At 39.9% G+C, this 21,457-nt stretch overlaps 1 protein-coding gene across 1 annotated transcript in view; it reads left to right on the top strand.

Annotated features, from left to right (window-relative positions):
* The window catches only part of CDC5L (cell division cycle 5 like), a 31,036-nt gene that overhangs the window by 3,098 nt on the left and 6,481 nt on the right, over positions 1-21,457 (top strand). Inside the window, exons 2-14 of the mRNA XM_005528771.3 lie at positions 99-202; positions 1,027-1,188; positions 2,035-2,162; positions 2,995-3,094; positions 3,178-3,396; positions 4,525-4,669; positions 4,793-4,981; positions 6,337-6,485; positions 8,124-8,286; positions 9,335-9,499; positions 11,091-11,171; positions 11,507-11,752; positions 14,490-14,687. Coding sequence (XP_005528828.1) covers positions 99-202; positions 1,027-1,188; positions 2,035-2,162; positions 2,995-3,094; positions 3,178-3,396; positions 4,525-4,669; positions 4,793-4,981; positions 6,337-6,485; positions 8,124-8,286; positions 9,335-9,499; positions 11,091-11,171; positions 11,507-11,752; positions 14,490-14,687 — 2,049 coding nt within the window. The remainder of the gene's footprint in view (positions 1-98; positions 203-1,026; positions 1,189-2,034; positions 2,163-2,994; positions 3,095-3,177; positions 3,397-4,524; positions 4,670-4,792; positions 4,982-6,336; positions 6,486-8,123; positions 8,287-9,334; positions 9,500-11,090; positions 11,172-11,506; positions 11,753-14,489; positions 14,688-21,457) is intronic.

Genomic DNA, 21,457 nt, shown 5'->3' with positions numbered 1-21,457 from the left:
TCTGGGCCAGCCTATGAAATTTACCATGTTCTCCTTTCCTTGAGCTCAGACTTTCTGTTTTGCAGTCCATAAGGATATTTATTTATGTTTTTTTCAAGGATGAAATTCTGAAAGCAGCTGTTATGAAATATGGCAAAAACCAGTGGTCTCGAATTGCCTCGTTATTGCACAGGAAATCAGCAAAGCAGTGCAAAGCCAGATGGTAAGTGAGAGGTGCTGTGCCTGGGAATATGACCTTCATAATTAGTGGAAATTTAGGAAAAAATCTTACCACAGACTAATTTATGTCCACAGAGCAACAACAGTTTTAACACTGTTTGATTTGATCATGGAAATTTCAAATTCTTACTGCTGGAAATAGTTGAACAAAAGTAGCCAGATGTTCTGTTTGCCAGTGACTGCAGTGTTAGCAAATGCAGGATCACTTTAAATTATAAACATTAGTTTTTCCCTTTATTTAAACATGTTTTAATTGGTGGATATTGCCAAGGAAGTAAAATTGTAAGATACTAATCTCTCTTACATATGATTTTCTAATTTCATGTAATGGGAGTTTGGATTGAGAGTAAATGTTTAGAAATTGCACTGTGAAATTTAATATTTTATAAAAGATAGGAGCTTTAAACTTATGCAAATACTGATGCAGTATGAATGTATTTGAGAATCAGACTTAGTTTCTCAAGTACTGAACTGCACATATTTAATAGAATACTTTTTGTAGAGATAACAGTACTGGCACAGTTGGGGATTAGTAAGATGATTGTTGAAGGCTGCAGAGCAAATAATTCTACCATTTCTCTATCTTTGATAGTTTCAATTTTTACTTTTCTTTTTTAGGATTAATTCTGTGACTATTTACCTTGCCAGAATAGAGATGGGAAAAGGAAAAAGAGGCAGTATCTATATGAAAAGTGCTGGATAAATAATGCATTTTAAAGCTCAAATGCATATGTCATGAAAACACTCTTGAAGACAAATCAGTGGATAACTCGGATCTGTCATCCTTAATTTTTTCCCTTACTACAGGTACGAATGGCTGGACCCGAGCATCAAAAAGACAGAGTGGTCTCGGGAGGAGGAGGAGAAACTGTTGCACCTGGCCAAGCTGATGCCAACCCAGTGGAGAACCATTGCCCCCATCATTGGGAGAACTGCTGCACAGTGTTTGGAACACTATGAATTTCTGCTGTGAGTTTCTGCTTGCCTAGAGGAAAATCTAACCAGGAATATCCAAAAAATCTGTGGAGTTTTAGCAATGTGTCATTCCCTTCTCCCATGGTGGTAAATTAGAGTGGTTTCAAGTTGACTGAGTCCTTCTGTAAGCAAATCTTTAAAGACTGTTTTCAGTCACTTGTGTCTAGCTTGAAAGAAGCTCCTGGAACCTGGAGAGCAGCTTGAATAGAGATAGATGTATCTCTTCTTGCTCCTGGTCATTCTGGCTAAGGGACTGTCAAGATTTATGCTTTTATTAGGCTGTTTGGGCATTTTTTGAGTGGCTGATCAGCAGGAGTGGATATGTGAGAAAGAAAAGAGACAAAACACGTGATGAAATGGCTGAATGTGTAGATACCATCTCTCTGCTACAAAGAGTTTCTTTAGGCCACGAGAAGAGAAAGAATGTGCTGTTTTCCCTTGTGAGCTTTCTTAATTCTGGTGCAATTGGTTGAGTAGAAAAAACATAATAGAAGATCTGATTTTTTTAATTTTGTCACACTGCTTGAATTCTTGTTTTTATTGTTAAAGATTACCTGAGGAGATTTCTTTTACTACTAGCTGTGTCAGTATTGTATTTTATGTAATATTTTATTGTTGTAATGCAATACTGTGTTGGTTTCTTTCTCTTATCTTGTTTAAGATTATGGAACTGTACCACACTTTTGAATTGTATAGCAGATTTAATGTATTGTACATTACATTACAGTAGAGTACAAGGTTACTGCTTTATGATCAGTCTTTGGAGACATTTAAGAGATGGTTAATATGAGTCTGGGGGAAAACAAAGAGCTGGTGGTGACATCTGTAATATGTTTTTAGAGACAAAGCTGCTCAGAGAGACAATGAGGAGGAAACTGCTGATGATCCTCGGAAACTGAAACCTGGAGAAATAGATCCAAATCCAGAAACAAAACCTGCCAGGCCAGATCCCATTGATATGGATGAAGGTGAGTTAGGAATATGTTTACCATTTTTGACAGAAATATGATCTGCTAATTTTTCCGTTTACACAGCTAGTGTACCTTGGTTTTCTTCTTTTCTTCCACCACCGCCTGGTCTTTAATTTATTTATTAATTTTGTCTTATTTCTGTGTCTGGCCGGTCAGTTACACTTTTCCAGTTTTCCTTTTCTCGGTGTGTTTTTTATCTCCTTATTTGTCACCTTCATCTGTTACCATGACTGGCAGTTCTTTGCTTTGGCAACTTCTCTGCTTGTTTGCATTCTGTATCTTCATCATTTTCCATCAGCTTACACCTCTCAAATGAATCCATGCTGAAGCACAGAAGGACTGCCTGACTTTTTTTTTTTTCCCTTGCACAAAGCAGTGTTGTGGACTGAAAAATGAACATTTTAAAATTCCATTAATGTGGAACCATTGGTGTTTTCGAACAGTCACAGGTTCACAAAAACAGTGCTCTCAGCTCTGGAAGTAAATGCAATTAAAAAGTTCTCAAGATAATACTCTCAGATAAAGATGTAAATGAAGTTTACTTCCATTAATGTGGTCAGTTTACTTCTTTATGTAAATATTTTGATTTGCTGGTAATACTTATTGATACTGTTTTCAGCATTAGGCTTTTTTTCTAAAAGTCTTCATTTCACCTGGCCAGTGATTCAGTAAATACATTGGGACAACCTGGAGATTAGTGATGGCACAGAATGCCTGTGATTGATTGATTCAGCTTTTAAAGATGGTTTTCTGATCTTAAAGTCATGTTTTTCCTGACTCTCATCTTTTAAGTGCAGATTCACTGCTGTATTTATCTGTACTATTGTAGATGAGCTTGAAATGCTGTCTGAGGCTCGAGCGCGTCTGGCGAATACACAGGGAAAGAAGGCCAAGAGGAAAGCCAGGGAGAAGCAGCTGGAAGAAGCTCGGTAAACTTGCATATGGTTTCATATCCTGAGACTGCTTTTCTGTACTCTGCACTTTAAATCATGTGGTGTTACTCTTTCTTTAGACGTCTTGCTGCTCTCCAGAAACGACGAGAACTTCGGGCTGCTGGAATTGAGATCCAGAAGAAAAGAAAAAAGAAGAGAGGTGTGGATTACAATGCAGAAATTCCATTTGAAAAGAAGCCTGCTCCTGGTTTTTATGATACATCAGAAGAAAATTATCAGTCCCTGGATGCAGATTTCAGGAGACTGCGTCAGCAAGACCTGGATGGAGAGTTAAGATCGTAAGTGTGTGCTGTAATAAGGAGGGAACAGCGTATTTGAAAAAGAAGCAACCCATATATATCTGTGTTAAGTCCTGAAAACATAGTGGGGAATATATTTCCATGGAACAGATACAAGTGTAAGTGGCCTCTGCCTTTTCAGTTTTCAGTGGTTTTGTCTTTCCAAAAGATATGGTTTACCTATTGTCTATGATCACTTTTATTCTTTCCTCTAGTTCACCTTTTATCTATCAAAATAAAGTTTCTCACACACTTGCTCTTTAAGTCAAAATGTTAATTTTTTAGGGTTTTTTTTTTTTTAGCAGTTCATTTGCTTGTGTATTTAGTGTCCTTTAAGTTATGATCTTATTAAGATTGCTTATAGGCGTAGATTTGTAGTATTACTCTTGATGGAGTTGTTCTTAAGCAGATGTCCTTAAATGCTTGAGTTCTACCTATCCTCCATAAAAATCCACAAAACTGTAGTTGAGAAGTTAAATGCCACTCTTTGCACATACTTAATTGTACAGTTGCATTTCCCATTACTTCTGCCAAAACTACTTTTTACTGAGGGGGTCCAGTGCCATGTACAGTTTGTTTATTAACTCCTGTGGTGTTACTAACTGATTTTTCTGCATAGCACTCCATTCAAAGGGTCAGGCAGGAGCTTCAGACTGAAGTTTATGATTTTACTGACTGCCTCCATTGCTGTTTGAAAGAAATGCCATTTTTATTAAAGACTGAAGAGAAATTGGTTCCCACTTTCCATAAAAGAAAATGTTCATCTTCCCTTAGCAGCTGCTGGAGAAAAAGGGTCTGTTCACATTCCCATATTTTTACTATCTAAGTTCCTGGCCTGACATTTTTTTATTGATTCAGTGACCATATTGATTGTAGTTATTCAGCCTAAAACTAAATCTGTTGGCTAATTGCGTAATTTAAAAGCATTACACTGCCCTGTGGTAGGTTCTGCTGCAAGATCTGCAGATCACATCTAATCACCCACAAGGTGCTCCACTCTTCCTGTAGTGTTTTATTTCAGTATATCCAGTATCTGATAAGGGTATGGCCTTTTTGCTCTTGGCTTGTTTGCTTTGCTTTGTAGCTGCTCTTTGTGTTCTGAAATGATTCCGTTTTCCATAATAACAGTGAGAGGGAAGGAAGAGAGCGAAAAAAAGACAAGCAACACATGAAACGGAAAAAAGAGTCAGACTTGCCCTCAGCTATTCTGCAGACCAGTGGAGTGTCAGAATTTACCAAGAAAAGGAGTAAACTGGTGCTTCCAGCTCCTCAGGTGAGGTGTTTCCTGATAATAAACAACTTCCAAGGCCAATACCAAACAGTGTTTTCTGTTTTATTAAGTGGATCTCATAGTTATATTGTATCTTACTGTGCCTTGGGATTTTCTCTTCCAAAGATATCTGATACAGAACTTGAAGAAGTTGTAAAAGTTGGACAGGCAAGTGAGATTGCACGGCAGACTGCTGAGGAATCCGGAATCACAAACTCAGCTTCCAGCACTCTTCTCTCTGAATATAATGTAACCAACAACAGCATCGCTCTAAGAACTCCCAAAACTCCAGCAGCCCAGGACAGGATCCTGCAGGTAGAGTATAAATGTACAGGATGGGTTTTAAGTTTTGGAGCAGGAGTCAGCTGAGTAGAAGGTGGAAGTGCCAAAGAAACACTCCACAGATTATGTGCAATATTGGGATTTGAAACAATCCCAATCTTCAGGACACACTGAAGGGCACAGAAGCAGATCTGCTTCTATTTGATCAGTTGTCACTATGTTTCAAAACATTCTGATTCTTTTTCTTTTAGTCATATATTGTGTGAAGCTTTTAACCATTTTCCTGGTGTCTTGCATAATTTTCACTTTCCTTGTGTTGAAGATGTATGAGTTCATCTTCTTAAAACAGTATATTTTATGCATGTTGCCCAACTTTTATTTCAATTAACAAGTAGTGATTAACCGCAACAATTCAAGAATATTTTCATAGCACTTTATTGGCTTAAAACATAGGTTAGCCAGAACCTTCCTTTGCAACCTCTGATTGTCTGCATTTTTCAAATACTGGTAATGTTAAGTAACATTTTGTTGATCGTGTGGAAATGGATAAATTAAATCAGTACAACTAGTGTGTAGGACAAAACAAGACCCCAAAAATCCCACTCCAAAATAAAAACCCCTCTGAGCTGACAATGAGCTGTATTTCAGCAGTTCTGTGATAGCAGAAAAGGGAAAGTTCCTGGCTCTGCAGGTCATGACCTAAGTCTGTGCAATGTTTGCATCAACAGTCAGGCTCACCTTCAAATGGAGTACTCTGACATTATAAATGTCACAGTATTATGCATATCCAGAGTTCTCTCGGTGGATTAGTGGATTAGGTATATTCTGGGAATGCATTTGCTATTTGCAGTAGTATAATTAGCTCATTTTCAGAGAGACTTAATTCTTTGCTGTAATAAGGAAAAATGAAATAAAAAGGGGAGCTATTCATAAAAGCCCAAATTGAGTCGTGGACCAAAAATCTGAATAGTGACCATCTCTTTTGGAACATTCTCTTTGAAGTGCAGTTTGGATTAAGTTGATTGAATTCAGGTTTCAGAGTTCAAGTGTGCTCTTCCCTCTTAAAATCAGGATTCTTAGGATTACTTGAATGTTCAGTAACAAATCTTGGAGTCTGGCAAACTGAAGGAAGCTGAAACAGTAAGTAACCCACTCATTTTGCAACTCCAGTTTATAACATATTTTACTGGAAATGAAGTTCAAATGCCTCTCAGTGGAACAGTAGGGTTTATAAATACCAGTGTACGGGTGTTAAAGCTAAGAAATTGTAAACGTTTTCCACAAACTGATACTCAAATAACTCTTCAGCTGTTCTTGCTGCTACTGAATCTGTTAAACGTGACTGTCAATGTCTTGGTGAAGAATTGTTTGTGTTGTCTGTTACACAGGAGGCCCAGAATCTGATGGCTCTCACAAATGTGGATACTCCTCTGAAAGGAGGTCTTAATACTCCCTTGCATGAAAGTGACTTTTCAGGGGTAACACCACAGAAACAGGTTGTTCAGACTCCAAATACTGTGCTTTCCACACCTTTCAGGTAAACAGACTCCTTTTGTGATGGGTGCCTGGGTGGGCATGTCTGTTTGGAGGTGGGTGGACAGAGCAGATTTTAATGTGTAAAGTACTACCATGATAAGAGCTTCAAAAGAAATTTTAACTGCATTTTATTTCAAGCCCTTGTACAAATTTCTCCTTCTTTGTGTTTTTAGAAAGCTCAGCCATGTCCTCTTCATCTATGTGCATACACTGTATGGCTCACTGGAATTTTGATCCAAAATGTGGCCTTCTGTGGTGTGGATCAGTATAAATTATTCTGGAGTAATGCAGGAGTATAAATAGTAAGCTGAAGTGTCATTCTGTATGTGAATTCTGGCCTTTCCAAAGTATTACCTTGGAGTCAAAGATGTGGGAGGTCCCTTAGCCAAACCCACACTGAATTTTTGAAAAGCTGGAGTAAATATTTTATAAGCCATATATATCCAAAATAAAATATTTCTTATATTGCCAATCTAAATAGTACGGAATTGCTGGTTTAACTCTTACAGTGTACAAATAAATATCTCACAAATGCCAAATACCATACAGCTAAAACATGTTATAATTGGTACATTTTGTGTGTCAGGTTTTTCCACTTAGGTTCTAATTTTACTTGCATCGTGTTAGTAGGAAAAGTGGAGAATAAAATAAAAAGGACCTTTATGGCAGCATTTCCAAAGCAGCTTTATTTTGTTTAGAAGCTGTGTTTAAAAGCCCTGATCTTTTTAATTATAAGAGCAGCTCCAGCAATGAGTGCTTTTTTTGAATATCTGTTGGTGTCAGTGTGGTGCAGAATGAATGTAGAATTTGACCTGGACTGATCTGGGTGTCATTTGGGTTATTTTATATTTTAAAAGTAGAGATACTCTTAATTTTCTTTGAGATTTTTTTGTGGTGTTTTTTTTTTTAGCTTCTGAAGTTCAGATTTGTACATGTAAATATAGTCCCTGTGGGTCAACTTGGCTTGCTTGCAGAAGTCCACTGTCAGTGGGAAAATCCAAGACCTTGAGCAGAGGGGAAAAATAAGAAATCCGTGAAGTAGCCCCACATTCATGAGTAGGTCATTGGGATAGAGAACAATATTCCTTCCCAATCTAGAGGAGAAGCAATTGGGGGCAACAAAATCTAAGACTTAATCTATGTTACCTAACCATAGATGATTAGAAGTAATTATTATAATGTAATTATTCCTTCAATAGTCAGTGAAAGCAAAGAGACATTGTCAGGATGATCCATTCAACTGCAGTGTGGGACAGCTGTTGGGCCAGATGATTTTGGAGTGAATGACTTGCCCAGGTGGTGGGGAAATCAGAGCTTGTAAATCAGTCCTGATTACTGTATCCCAGAATAATGCCTGGTGACTTGATAAGCTCTTCTCTCAAAAGCAGCAGTGGGAGTTTGTGTTCATGGAGTTCCTGAAGTTTCTCTTGTCAGCTTGACAGGACCTTGGTTACATCTTGACAGGCTTAAACGATTTGTTTTTAGTATTCTTTTAATTGCACTTTACAGTTTCACTGCCTTCCAAAAAACAACTCTAGATTGAATGTATCGACTGTGTTTATGTAACTTTTCCCAGCATTCAGACTTCTGTAAGTGGAACTCTTTAGTAAAAATCTAATGACTAACTACACTTCACTAGAACACCCTCTCAGGGGTCAGAGAGCTTAACTCCTCGAGGAGGACTGACTCCCAAACCTGCACTTGGCACAACTCCTGGGAGAACTCCGCTGCGGGATAAACTGAACATCAACCCAGAAGAGGGAATGGCAGATTACAGTGACCCATCCTATGCAAAACAAATGGTAAGTAGTACTTGAGAAGTGGAAATCAGTGCTCTATTAATTTTCAAGTTTTTAGCTCTCATCTGTTGAAAATAATTTTATTTTATAATAAATGTTATTTCTTCCACCTGTCTACAGGTCTGTCCTCATCACATAATAAAATACAGTCTTTATTTAAAACGGCAGAAATCTTGCTGCTTAGAATGCCTTTCAGTGTGCTCAGTAAACACACTCTAAAACTGTTTGTTGGAGAAGACATAGTTAAGTTTCCATCCTATTTCTGTCTTTGAAGCTGAGCAGGAGATGCATCTTGAGCAAAGACTCAATCCTACACAATCCTCAAATTCCTCGTCATCTTGGCTTCCTGATTTACCTACAGGACCTTTTCATCAGTCTGTCTTGTTGACAACACTGAGCTAAAGGAGTTTAATTCTTGCCATTAGGAGCGCTGAGGTTTGAGATGTTCAGAAATCTGAGTCCCATCTAGACTCTTTCATCACCTTTGGCAACAGATGTTTCCATTCTTGGAGATTCAGCCAGATGGACCCTGCCAATTAGACATGGTGTAAAAGGGCATACATCTAATAGGTAGCACCTTGGGAACTCCTTTTATGTGGTTGATTCTGCAGCCTCTACTGTGGCTTTGGATATCTCACACCTGAGCTATTGACAGTTTTCTTTTTGGCCTGGCTAAGATATCCACTCCCAAGTGTTTGGCATGTTCTCACAAAAATAACTCTTCAAGTTCAAAATTCAAGCTTCTCTTAGCTTGAAGGAGAAGGTTTATTTGATGTACTTATGCTTTGGTTCTGTCTTAGCCCTTTTATAGTAAAAAGACTGTCTACTGCTAGAAGGGAAACTGAGGTTTCCAAACTCCTGGTGGACTCCACTGGTTTCCAGATGTGGTGCTTTCTGGCTCTACAGCAGACTGAGGTGTCCAGGGAATAATTAGTGTGTTGTTCTGTCTGTTAATGCAGATGAATGGAGTCTGATTGTGTTGCACTCGGGGTATTACACTGCATTCAGGGTATGAATCCAGAAGCATCACATCTCACTGCTCTTCCCACAGGAGAGGGAGTCTCGAGAGCACCTGCGCCTGGGGCTCATGGCCCTCCCTGCTCCAAAGAACGACTTTGAGATTGTTCTACCTGAAAATGCAGAAAAGGAACTTGAAGAGCATGAAGTAGATGAAACCTTTGTAGAAGATGCTGCTGATATAGAAGCCCGCAAGCAGGTCAGTGTGTGAGATGTGAATGGTGCCTTTTGTATAAAATAAAATGTATTCTTTGTGTGGTTCCCACCATTTCACACCTGTTCAATGGAAGAGGCTCTTCTACAGGATAGCAAAGTAAAATTTAGCTGTTTTATTTGCTGCTGTCAGAGTATACACACACAAATCGGTTTTCTCTCTAAATCATTTTCTTAATTTCTTAATGTTACATATCACATCATTTTCTACTGTGAAGTCCCTAAGAGTACCTGTGTCCTACCTCCTGCATTTGTCCCCCAGAAGATAAAAATTTATTTAAAGCTTTTTTCTACAGTGGCACGTGCTTGATTTTAAGCACATAAGAACTGTGCAGTTTTTTCAGTTTCAGGTTATTCTCTCGAGGGTAAAAGCTGCTGTTTGTGAATGGTTAGACAGGTACATACAAACTCTGGCAGGATGGTAGCACACAGATAAAAATCTATGCAGGGAATTGGTACCCTTGGCTGGTACCAGAGGATTACCCAGACGGCCAAGTTGTGAATATATCCCTGTTGTTTTTTGGTTTAGAATCAAGGAAGGCTGGATAAAGTACAAGCTGAAATTCTGCCAGTTAAATGGCTGTACTGGCCAGTAACCAGAGACACTTTAAATCTTTATAAAAACAGTCCCTTTTCTATTCATTGCTTAGCCTAAATTTTGTGTTCAAATCTCTTTCTGTTATATACCTTATATAAATATAAATGTTTTTTATAAAAATAAATTTGATTTTTGAGTCTAGAGAAGTTTTTGACAATGGCTATGCTTTGACAAGTGAACCAAATATTTTTAAAAATCCTATGCTTTGATATCTATAAATGGGATAAGCATTTTCCAGAATTTGATTCCTAGTGTGTCCTGTTTGGGGACGAACATGTTTTATACATGTATATGTATGTCTTGTGCATACATACCCTAAAAAAAAGTCCGAATAAGTACAAGTAATGTATGTAGAAGAGAAGAAAGAATCTGAGTTGTGCCATCATACAAGAGAAGAGCATCCTGCCTTCAAGTGGAGATGTGACATGCTGGGATTAGAACATGGAAGATGTTGGACATTGTTCCTGAAGTTCCTGACAACACTGGCTTTTCATGTTACTTGTTGCTTGAAAGTGTATTGTAAAGAGAACTCTCATGTTTTTCCACTTTCACAAGTATTGTTTTAGTGAAATACCTACTTTAAGTCATTTAGGACAACAGAGTCGTGGCTGCTAATTTAAGAGTCTTTATTTCCTGGTGGATTTAATGTCTGGAGAATTAGAGCAGTTGTCACACATGGAGAATTGTGTAAAGAACGAAATCTTGCTGGAGTTGAGATTGGAGGAGAGTTTGATGCCTGGAAATGACTTTTGAAGGTTTCTTTTTTCTTGGAGTTAGTCTGCTGTGCTCTTCCTATTCACTTTAGAGGTAGTAAATTATGTTGTCATCACATTGTTTAGCTCTGGCTTAGTAACATGAAGTCTGTATACTGGAAGGAATCTTTACTGCAATAATCAAGTAGTTTTTATATCACATACATTGCTAGGCAGCATCTGATTGTCGTACAGTGGCTGGAGTAACACTTGGCTTGTTTGTTTAGGCTCTCCGAGAAGCGGAGCGTGCCAAGGAACTGAAGAGAATGCACAAAGCTGTGCAGAAGAACCTACCACGGCCCTCAGAAGTAAGTGGAAACAAAATTCACTGTTAAAGAACAAAAATTAAAAATAAAGGCTTTAAGCATTATAGGAGGAAATACAGTCTAAAGAGATCATGAAAGAGTGAAATCTTTATTAGACTATGTTGATTTAAAGGAAACTTCCCCAGCAGAGTTGTCATGATGTATTTCATCTGCACAGATGTTAAGATTGCTGCATGTGTCCCAACACAAGGGATTTTGGCACCTGCTCTGTGGGATTTAGCTGATACATTAAATTCACACTTGAGTGGAGATAGATTAATTTAATGTTATCTTTGGTATATATGATATTTACAAACTTTTTTTTCATTTCTGGGCAGGTTAATGAAACAATACTGAGACCCTTAAACGTGGAACCACCTCTAACAGACTTGCAGAAAAGTGAAGAACTCATAAAGAAAGAGATGATTACCATGCTTCATTTTGATCTTTTACACCATCCCTTTGGAGAACAGTTTACTGGTAAGAAAGGAAAAGGCCCAGGATTTGGAAGCAACAATGCAGAGCACATGGCTTACTTGGAGCAAAATCCTTATGAGAAGTTCTCCAAAGAGGATCTCAAGAAGGTGAGAATTGTGTGTCCCAAGGAGACTTAAAGTCTCCTTAGGATGTAGTTCTGTAATATTGGGGAAAAAAGCCTGCACAGAATTCATTCAGCTGGGAGGTCTCCAGTGGGTTGTATGAAGAGCTGTAATCATAGAGGTGTTGAGGTTGGAAAAGACCTCTAAGATAATCAGGTTTGATTGTTAACCCAGCACTGCCAAGTGCTAAGTAAGGAAGGGTCAGTTAATAAGTAAGGATGATTTAAGTGCACATTCTCCTTTCTGTGAGCTGATGTTTATCTGGGCTTTTTCAGCAGAGTGATAAGGATGCTGTATTTGCCCATAGACATTGTCACTGAGATACAATTTCAAATGTGTTGTGGTTGCTTATCATTTTAAGTAAGGGTAAGAGCAATAATACCCCAACATTTACCAAATCCTACTTTGCTGTTTCTGTAAATTGCTGTTAAATCATTGAGGCATTAACCAAATGAGATATCCACCTTCTGATGCCTCTGAATTTCACTAGTCCAGAATTACAAAGTATTTTCTTCAGAGCAGTGCAGACCAAATAGGACAATGGTAGTCAGTTTGTACCTTGGAGCAGCAAATCAAGTTGTTTAATTATGCTTGTCAAGCTTGATCCAAGCAAGCTGTGCCAGTGCAGAGCCTGCTGGGCTGTGGCAGCTGATCTTACAACCATACCTGGTCCAGAAGTGCTGAACAAGCACATTGGGCCGTGGCTGGCTGCAGTGAGTGGGCGGCCTGGGCACTGTGTCCTGTTTTGCATTGTAATCCCAAGTTAAACAGCAGATCTGGAACAGGGTTCCAGTTCAGGGTGTTCATTTATTTAAGCAGCTACAGATGGTGCCTTTTGCTGCCAAGTGACAGATAGGCAGTTCTGTGGTTTAGCTCTTTCTAAGAGCTTCACCTGTGAAGCTGTGCCAGTAATCTTTGACCAAATGCCTATAGGAATAAAAATGAGTGAAAAGACCAAAATCACGTGCCACCAAATTGTCTGTCTCTCTAGACTTGTCTTCTGACAATACCTGTTGTATCTCTAGACCTAAATCCCCTGTTCCTTTAAGGTGACTCTGAAGGTACACAAGCAGATTTTAAATCTATGTCCTTGACCATATCTGACCAATAAATTTAGAGCCTAAGAAGAGAAACGCTGAACAGCATGTACTTCGAATTTGCTGTTAAATGAAAAATTACACTACATGATCTCTTACCAGTAGACATTAAAGATGGAAAATATAGTTAGATCATGAATTTCATTGCCCTGACAGTGTCAGATTGTTCCCTTAGGATTGTTCTCCAAGTGCTTTCTCTGGTTGTTTTGAAGTGCAGCAAGAATCAGGTTTGCTATCACTTCCCTTAGAGACTATTACATGGTCCAGTAGTTTTTGTCTGGAAACTTTTCTTCGAAGTCCCTGGAAGTTTTGTCTCCTAACTGATGGGCAGAAGGTTTTTTTCATCCCTGCTCCTGCTTGCTCTCTAACATTCAGCACAGTATTCCCTCTTTGTCTAAAATCTAGCTCAAGACAGAAAATTTTCCTATCTCTGTTATCTCATCTGGGGGTTATTTATTTTGCTTTACTTCATTTGTTTTAGCATCTTTGTGCTAAAACGTTTTAATGAAATACTCCTTTCTTTTCCTGATGCGCAGTTCTCTTTTGGGAAGGATTAGTGGTGCTGGGCACAGTGTGCTGAGCTCCTGAAGCTGGGAAACACTTCTGGTGCCACAAATAAATACCCTCGTGCAGTTCCTCACAGTGTGCTAATCTTGGCTAATTTGTAACATTTAGCTTTGTCATGTGTGTTGTGTTACTTCTATTTTATCTGTCTTGACCATCAAGAACAAGTAATTATTTTTCGTTTCCCTAGCATCTGTGGGATCATCTAATCTGGTGATACCTGAATTTCTCTCTGGTCAGTGTGCAGTTACAAAACATAACATCTGCTTGCAGTAAGATACCTACTGCTGATAGGGAAATCTGTTCTGCACCTCTAAATGCTGTTGAAAGAGAGGACATGGACATGCTCTTATAGCCAATGAAGTCTAGATTGGAAAAGATATTTTAGTTTTTTAGTTATTAATAAAATCAGCAGAACCTGGGTGCCAGTTTTGGCAGGCTCTTTGTCAGAAATATTAAGAGTTGTGAGACCAACAAGAATCTTTTCAGTTCATTGTAAACTTCATAAACTAAACTGGCAGCAGCAGAGCGTTCATATCTCACCAGTTCTTCAGCCACAGAAGTGTTAGTTACAATCAGAGTTGTATTTCCTGCAACGGAGCTTACGCAGCTCACCCAGGAATGTTGAGACTCAACTTTCCAGGTTGCGTGGAGAAGGGCAAGCAAAAGGAAATGAAAAGTGATTTTTGTTTCATAGGACAGCTGCTTCTGTCTGTACAGTTCTCCCTCCCCACAAGGTCCCTGCTTTTATCTCTGTTCTTGTGCAGCAAGATGAAGTATCTCACTGTGCCACAGCTTTCATTAGCCATGCCAGAGTGATGTCAGGTTTGGCCAAATTATATAAAATGGGGGATAGTTGTGCTGTGAGGAGCCTTCTAGCCTGGGTTTCATTTGTAATCCACAGCATCTGTGTTCGATTTCATAGTTAGCTTAACCTGATGGTGAGCTTTGAGTATGAAAAGAAAAGCTGCCCCCATGAATTGCACACTGAAGGTTTGAAAAGAAGAATTTGCTTGTATTCTGTGTATTGTAACTGCAATTTCTCTCATTCTTTTCAACAGGCACAGGATCTACTGGCACAAGAGATGGAGGTGGTAAAGCAAGGAATGGGGCACGGGGAGCTGTCAAGTGAAGCTTATAACCAAGTGTGGGAAGAATGTTACAGCCAAGTGTTGTACCTGCCTGGACAGAGCCGCTACACAAGGGCTAACTTGGCCAGCAAAAAAGACAGGATAGAGTCACTTGAAAAGAGGCTCGAGGTCAGTGTCACTTTTTTCTGCCTTTTGCACGTCCTATTTTTTATGAGCTACCTAGGGTTTTGTCTTGTTGTTTTTTTTTTTTCTCTGTAGGAATTCAGTCAGGTCTTTTGAAAGGATTAATTTGAAAAGGTTGGTTGTTGAGAAATTTTCCTAGGGAGTTCATAGATGTTCTTGAAGTGTTTAAATCATCTTCCATCATCTTCCTCCTTAAAATATCCCCACACAGTATTCTCACACAGAGTTTCTCTCTGCACTAATAGCTGTAACACAGCTCATCCACTCCATTCTCTACTGGAAAGAAGGTCAAGCTCTGCTGTCTCTTAATTACATGTGGAATTTTTGAGTTTTCTTAATCTCTGTTGTGAATGGGTCAGATCTTTATTGGTTTGCACTTGATTGTGGCCAGTATGAGGAGAAACCTCAGAGGAACATGCTTAAAAAAAAGCCCTTTCTGTCCTGAAGTTCCTCTCAAGTCCTCTTTCCAGTTTAACATTTGGTTTCTGACTATTACATACATGAAGGTTAGCTAGTCCTGAATTCTTGCCAGGCTGGCATATTTTTCCAGTTCCAGAAATTCCCTCCAAAAGAGAGAACAATGGATGTTTGCGATCCCATTTCACTTTATTTATCAGACCCTTTGACACTGATTTCCCTTGCCCAGTCCTTTCTCTAGATTTTCACCCAAACACTCCTCACAAAAAACCAAAACCAGACAACGTTCATGATAACAAGTAAGCTGGTCTGAAGCAGTTTCTTCCCACAGAGCATGTTTGTTCTGACTTGCAGTAAGTCATTAAATGTTTTCTAAAATAGCGTTTTAGCCTAAAAGTCCCTCTAAATTATGCAGGTCTCAGGTTATTTTTTTTTTCCCATGGTAAAAGGAAACTTTGCAAAAAAAGTTTCTCTGCATTTAACATGAACATAGCTACTGTTGCTGGAAGTAAACCTCCCCAAACAGCCGCTACCCCAGAAATAAGGAGAGAGGTCAAAAAGGCAGAATTTTCACTTGATTCATACACATGAAATACAAAGTGAGTGTGTGTTTTGTAAAGCCTGTCAGTCAGGAGCGCTGTCCAGGTACAGATCCCGCAGTTGTTAGCCCAGCTTCGGGCCAGGAGCAGCTCACCTGCAGGTAGCCTGGTGGTAGGGGTTCGGTATGAGCTGCAGAGCCCCTGTCGTGCTGCTGCTCACCCAGCAGAGAGCACCATTGCCCTGCCCAGCGCTGCCTGGCAGACTCTTCTCACATGCTCTGCTCTCCCAAACCCATGTGGGAGCTCAGCAGCAGCCTGGCTGTGCATGGCAGCAGGGCCGGGCAGGCACAACGCCAGCAGTCAGAGGGCTGCACCTAATTTGTGTACAAATGCTTTTGAAATTTAAATATCTTAGGTCCAAAACGACATTAGAAGGGCATTATTAAAGTTGCAAAGTCAAACAGTCCAAGTTAGGGAATGCACGAACAGCCTTAATTTGCCTATGCATATGCTTTTTGAGACAGTCTTTAATTTCATGATTGCAGCCTAGTTTTTCCACAGACTCATTTACTGCACAGGGTGGATGGTACTTGCTTAATGAGTAGCTCTTGAATATTTTGTTTTCTCTTAATTGTTTGGTGTGTGGCCCTGTGCCTTTTTCCTGCGCACAGTTTCTGCAGTCTAAATTGGTTACTTCTGTGTGGGCTTTCTTGAGTTGATTTCTGTCCTTCTCTTCCCAGTATTTGAATGAGTAGTTGGTGGTGGAATGCTTATTAAGGATACTGAAGCAAAGTAAGGTCAAGTTTTTAATTTATCAAACTCGTGTGTGTGTGTTCTAAATGGTCTTTGCTTTGCAGTCACAAGACAGTCACCCAGGAAGTAAAGTACAAATCAGAGGTCTTGCCAAGAAAAAGAAATTATTTGCTGCCAACATTGCATGGGACTCTGTGAAAGACACTTAAAAAACCATGTTAAATCCTGTTAGCTGTGTCCCATTAGGCTGAGGAAGGGGATCCTGCCCCTCTGCTCAGCCCTGGAGGCACATTTGGAGTGCTGTGTCCAGTTCTGGGCTCCTCAGGACAAGAGAGACCTGGAGCTCCTGGAATGGGTCCAGTGCCCAGTGACAAAGATGATGGAGGGACTGGAGCATCTCCCTGCCCAGGAAAGGCTGAGGGGGCTGGGGCTGTTCAGCCTCGAGGGGAGCCCCAGCTGAGAGGGGCCCTCATCCCTGGGTGTCCCTGTGAGCAGGGAGGGCTCAGAGCAGGGCCCAGGCTCTGCTCCATGGGGATCCAGCAATGGCAGCAGAGGACAGGAGGCAGAACTTCTTCCCCGTGCAGTGACCAAGCACTGAACAGATTGTCCAGAGAGGGTGTGGAGTCTCCCTCACTGGAGATATTCCAGAACTGCCTGGACACTTGTCCATGCCCTGTGCTCTGGGATGGCCCTGCTTGAGCAGGGAGGAGGGACCAGATGGTCCCTTCCAGCCTGACCCATCATGTGTCTGTTATCAGTCACTGCAGTGATGAGACTCTAGCTAATGTAGCTACATCCCCTTGGAGCTCAGAGTGCTGCTGGATGAGACAGCTCGGTACAATTCCACACACAATCCTGCTCTCCCATTTTCCTGTGTTCCAAAATACCACCCCCCAGTCCAGGCAGGCACTGGGACTGTCAGAGCCCTGTGCCTGCAGGTGCAGTGAGCACTGTTCTGCTTCTCACAGCTCACTGCTGTTGAGTGCAGGTGGACTCTGTGCAAAGTTAAATTTGACCTGATAATCTCTCCCAAGTGTGTGTAAAATGCAGTTTAGTGCAGCTCTGTGGCCTGACCCTAAAAGGCCCTTCCTAAAAGGAAGATATACATATACAGGTTTTTTAAGCATAGGTCACCTGCTGAATTGTTTTTTAAACAATAAATAAAAAGCATAGCAGTTTAATGGACAAATAAATATGCAATAAAAAAGCACAGAGTTTTTTTTTCCTACACCATTCTTAGCAATAACAAAACCCACCTTTATTTTAATGCTTTTCCAAGGAAAATTGTCTGAAAGCAATATCAGTTGAAATAGATATTTTAATGGGAAGTATCAGACAAGCTTAATGAAAAGCAGGGATATTAGCTCAGCTTTCAGTACTCCAAGACACTTAGCTTTCTTTGGGAGAAGAGTAGAAACTGTAAAACAGTTTGCCAGCAACATCAACTGATGTTGGTCAGTTTTCCTCTTTATAGTGCACTAAGATTGTTAGGGAAAAGAGCCATGAGAATGTAGTGATATTTGGCACAGCTGCACATGGGGATGTCACTGTGTACTGCTTCCATATGGGACTGCTGACACCCTGCAGATTCTGTGCAAAAAACCCAAGCTATTTCTGAGTCTGTCTTTGTTGCTCAGAGATTCCTGGCTGGATTGATGGTGTGGACACACACTCATCTTCCTCTAATTGTCCTGTTCTCACTGCCTGAGTGGTTTATGTTGACATGACATTTATCTTTCTCAAATGGATGCTGATATCACAAACAGATTTGTGCTGTTATTGATGAACTTGTGGAGGCAAAGTGGAGCTGTTGTGGAGAGCTTCTGTTTGGCATGGTATCCTGTCCAGGCATCATCAGTAATGCATAGCTCATCAGTAGTTCTGATGTTGAAGTGTACTGCTGTGTATTAGTAATACTTTTCATTGCTTTGTTTTGAGGGTTTTGGATTCCTTGAGTGTGTTACTTGTTGTGGGTTAGAGGATTAGTATGTGAACTTTCTTGCATTACAGATGGGGAGTTTCCGGTCTATGCAAGTAAATACCTGTGACCTCAGAATATGTCTCTGGTACACCTTAGATTTGTGTAATTTTCTCATCTTTCCAGTAGCTTCTAGAAATCCAGAATATTCTTCCAAGGCTAGGCTACACTGCAGAGCAAGTGATTTCAGAAATCAAAGTTTTCTGATGCTTGCAGTAGTGTTGAGTAACTGCTTCAGTTCTCTGCAGTACCTTTTGCTCCCCTCTCTTCCAAACAATACATTTATAAAGAAAAGCATTCCTAACATATGTTAAATTTGGAATGTTAGAAGATAAAATGAGATAGTAAAGGCATCTATTTAACAGTTGGTTCCCTTTGTAGTTCGCAACGTAGAAACTTTCTGCCATCTTTACTTTTCCTTTGAAGACAGTTAATAAAGTTGGCTTTCAGAATACAAATACTTCTATTAAAATTGTGGTAGTTAACATTATCATTTCAGTTGATTACTAAATTATAAATGCTATTGGAAGCCTACAGGGGAAAAGTTCAAGGTACACTGTATATGCAAAATATAGTAAATTGTCTATTTGCAGTATCCAAGATACATCAAGGTGAGATTTACCAAAGTGTTGATGTTTGCTTTTAATTGCAGCCCATGTCCTCTGAATTAATTCAGATTAAAAACAACTTGCTTAGCTGGCGTTTTATAGGTTACATGGTACACTCTGCTGCAGGGTATATCACTTAGTTTATTGGAGATCGTCTTTTAATTTCTCTCTAGTTTATGGGCTAAAGTTTGCAGTTTCTTTTGCATTTTCAGATGTTCTGGTACTCAGAAAGCACCTGGAGAAAATAAGAGATTTTATGGGACTAGGAATAGAAAAGTTACTCACAGAACTAAAATATGGTGAAAATCCTGAGTATCATTGCTTTTATGGCCGCATGTTTGATTTTGTGCTAATGTCTTGCATTTGTGGAATACACTTCTTTTAATAAGGTCTGTTGGGAATGTAGTTGGCACCAGAGGATCACATCAGAGAGGTATCAAGGGTCTTCACTGTCAGATTGTTCAGAATCTGGTAACTTAGCATGCTTAGAAAAAAAGTTCAGCATTGACAAAGCTCTCATTGCAAAGGCCTTTGCACACCCTCACTGTTCAGAGCTGACTGCTTCAGGATCACCATGGGGCTTCAGCTGTATTGAGAGGGAGCCAGGCTCTTTGCCAGCTCCTTTATTGCCTGAGCTTTCACAACCTTGTCAGCCTCTGGAAGGGGCCAGTGCCGGCACTCTGGGTGTGCAGGGGTAATGTTTGAAGGTAATTACACTGTGCTGGCTGCCCTGTGACCTCATCAGACCCAGCAGTAACCCGTGTTTGCTTGTGGTTAATCAAAACTCCTGGCCTCTGGTGGGTGCTGCTGTCTGTGATCTTAATGCAAGGTTTTTCTTTTCCAATGAGTGGTAGAGAGTTTCCAAAAAAGTTTAGTAAAAACAAATTGTTCGGTTTTCATCATAAACTACTCTCTTCTAGTTTCTGTTACATGTTTCTGCTGTGATTGAGATAGGATCCTTGAATCATTAAATTTGGAAAACACCTCTAAGATCACCAAGTCCAGCCATCAACCTTATTACCCCACCATCTTGCTCACCTCTAAACCATGTCCTCAAGTGCCATGTCCACACATTTTTTGAACAGTTACAGGGACGGTGACTTCACCACTCCACTGTGCAGCCTGTTCCAATGCTTGGCAATCCTTTCCATAACAGTTTTTTTTCCTAATGTCCAGTGTAACCACCCTGCAATTTGAAGCCATTTCCCCTCATCCTATCATTTATTACCTGGGAGAAGAGACTGACACCCGCCCAGTCTAAGATCCCTTATTTGTAGAGAGCATATATGGGTATCACTCATAAAACTGCTGGTCTTAGAAGCAGTTTCCAAATAAAAATCTTCAAAGTGGACTTCAGTGTCATGGCTGTAGATCAGCAATGACTGCTTTACTTACACAGTAACTTTCCTACATTATTCTAGTTCTAAGTAGTTGGATGCTGTGAAGCCCTGTAGGAACACTTGCTTTTCATATACCTTATATTGTCTTTACTCAACAGTCACATCGACTCATGGTCATTGTCATTGAAGAAAAGTCATAATTTCTGGAACATTCTTCAGGGGGACCATGCTCTTGGGTCATTAATTTGGCTGTAAGTAGAGAGAATAGTGTTCTGCAGTTTTCAGTAAATCATAGTGGTACAGGATCTATGTGACAAAGTACAGTATAGGAGTTTATCTGGGGCTCCTCTGTTAAACTGGGAAAAGGCAGTGTTATATTGCTATGCAAGCTCTGAACATCTGGTCTAGTTTCAGTTGGGAAGTTGTAGTTGCTTACCATCAATGCCTTAAATTAAGGATTTTTTAAAGTGAATCTTTCCATAAAAATCTTCATGTGATCCTAGTCAACTAGAATTAATTTCTGCTTTTTCATGTCTTAATAGCTACAAGCTCAGTCTCTCTTTGATTGCTCTGATCCTTATCAGCACCTTTACTTCATGATCCTCATTCTCTCTCATACATTTAAGTAAAGCACCTTACTGGAGGTGAGGTGTTCATGGCCAGGTTGGGCTTGGACTTGGGCTTGGAGCAGCCTGATCTAGTGGAAGGGGTTCTTGCCCATGGCTGGAGGGTTGGAATGATTAGATCTTTCAGGTCCCTTCCAACCCAACCAGTTCTCTGATTCTGTGATCTTTAGTGTCACAGCAGAAATGTGAAATTGTGTCAAGCCCTTGGAGTAGTTTTGGTCAATGAGCTGAGCTAATATTGTTTAATAGATAGAGGCCACATTGTTCTACAGTGGACATGCAATTTTGGTTTGATACTAACTCCAAATCTCAGTTTCCAGCAGAGTTGACTTGTACTATCTTAGGGGTAACTCAGGCAGGGCTCTGTGGAGAGTTTTGCCTGGTCAGACTCTAGACAGATATAACAATGTTTCAAACCAAAAATGGAGAATTCTGTTCAAGATGTTGGAACTGGAAAAACATTTTTAAGTAGAGAAGTTAATGATTTTTTTTTT

The sequence above is a fragment of the Pseudopodoces humilis genome, chromosome 3 (genome assembly GCF_049639895.1).
Source record: "Pseudopodoces humilis isolate 2021_Gansu_Grassland_sample_001 chromosome 3, ASM4963989v1, whole genome shotgun sequence".
Taxonomy (NCBI): Eukaryota; Metazoa; Chordata; class Aves; order Passeriformes; family Paridae; genus Pseudopodoces; species Pseudopodoces humilis.
This window is presented reverse-complemented; position numbering and strand designations above follow the sequence as displayed.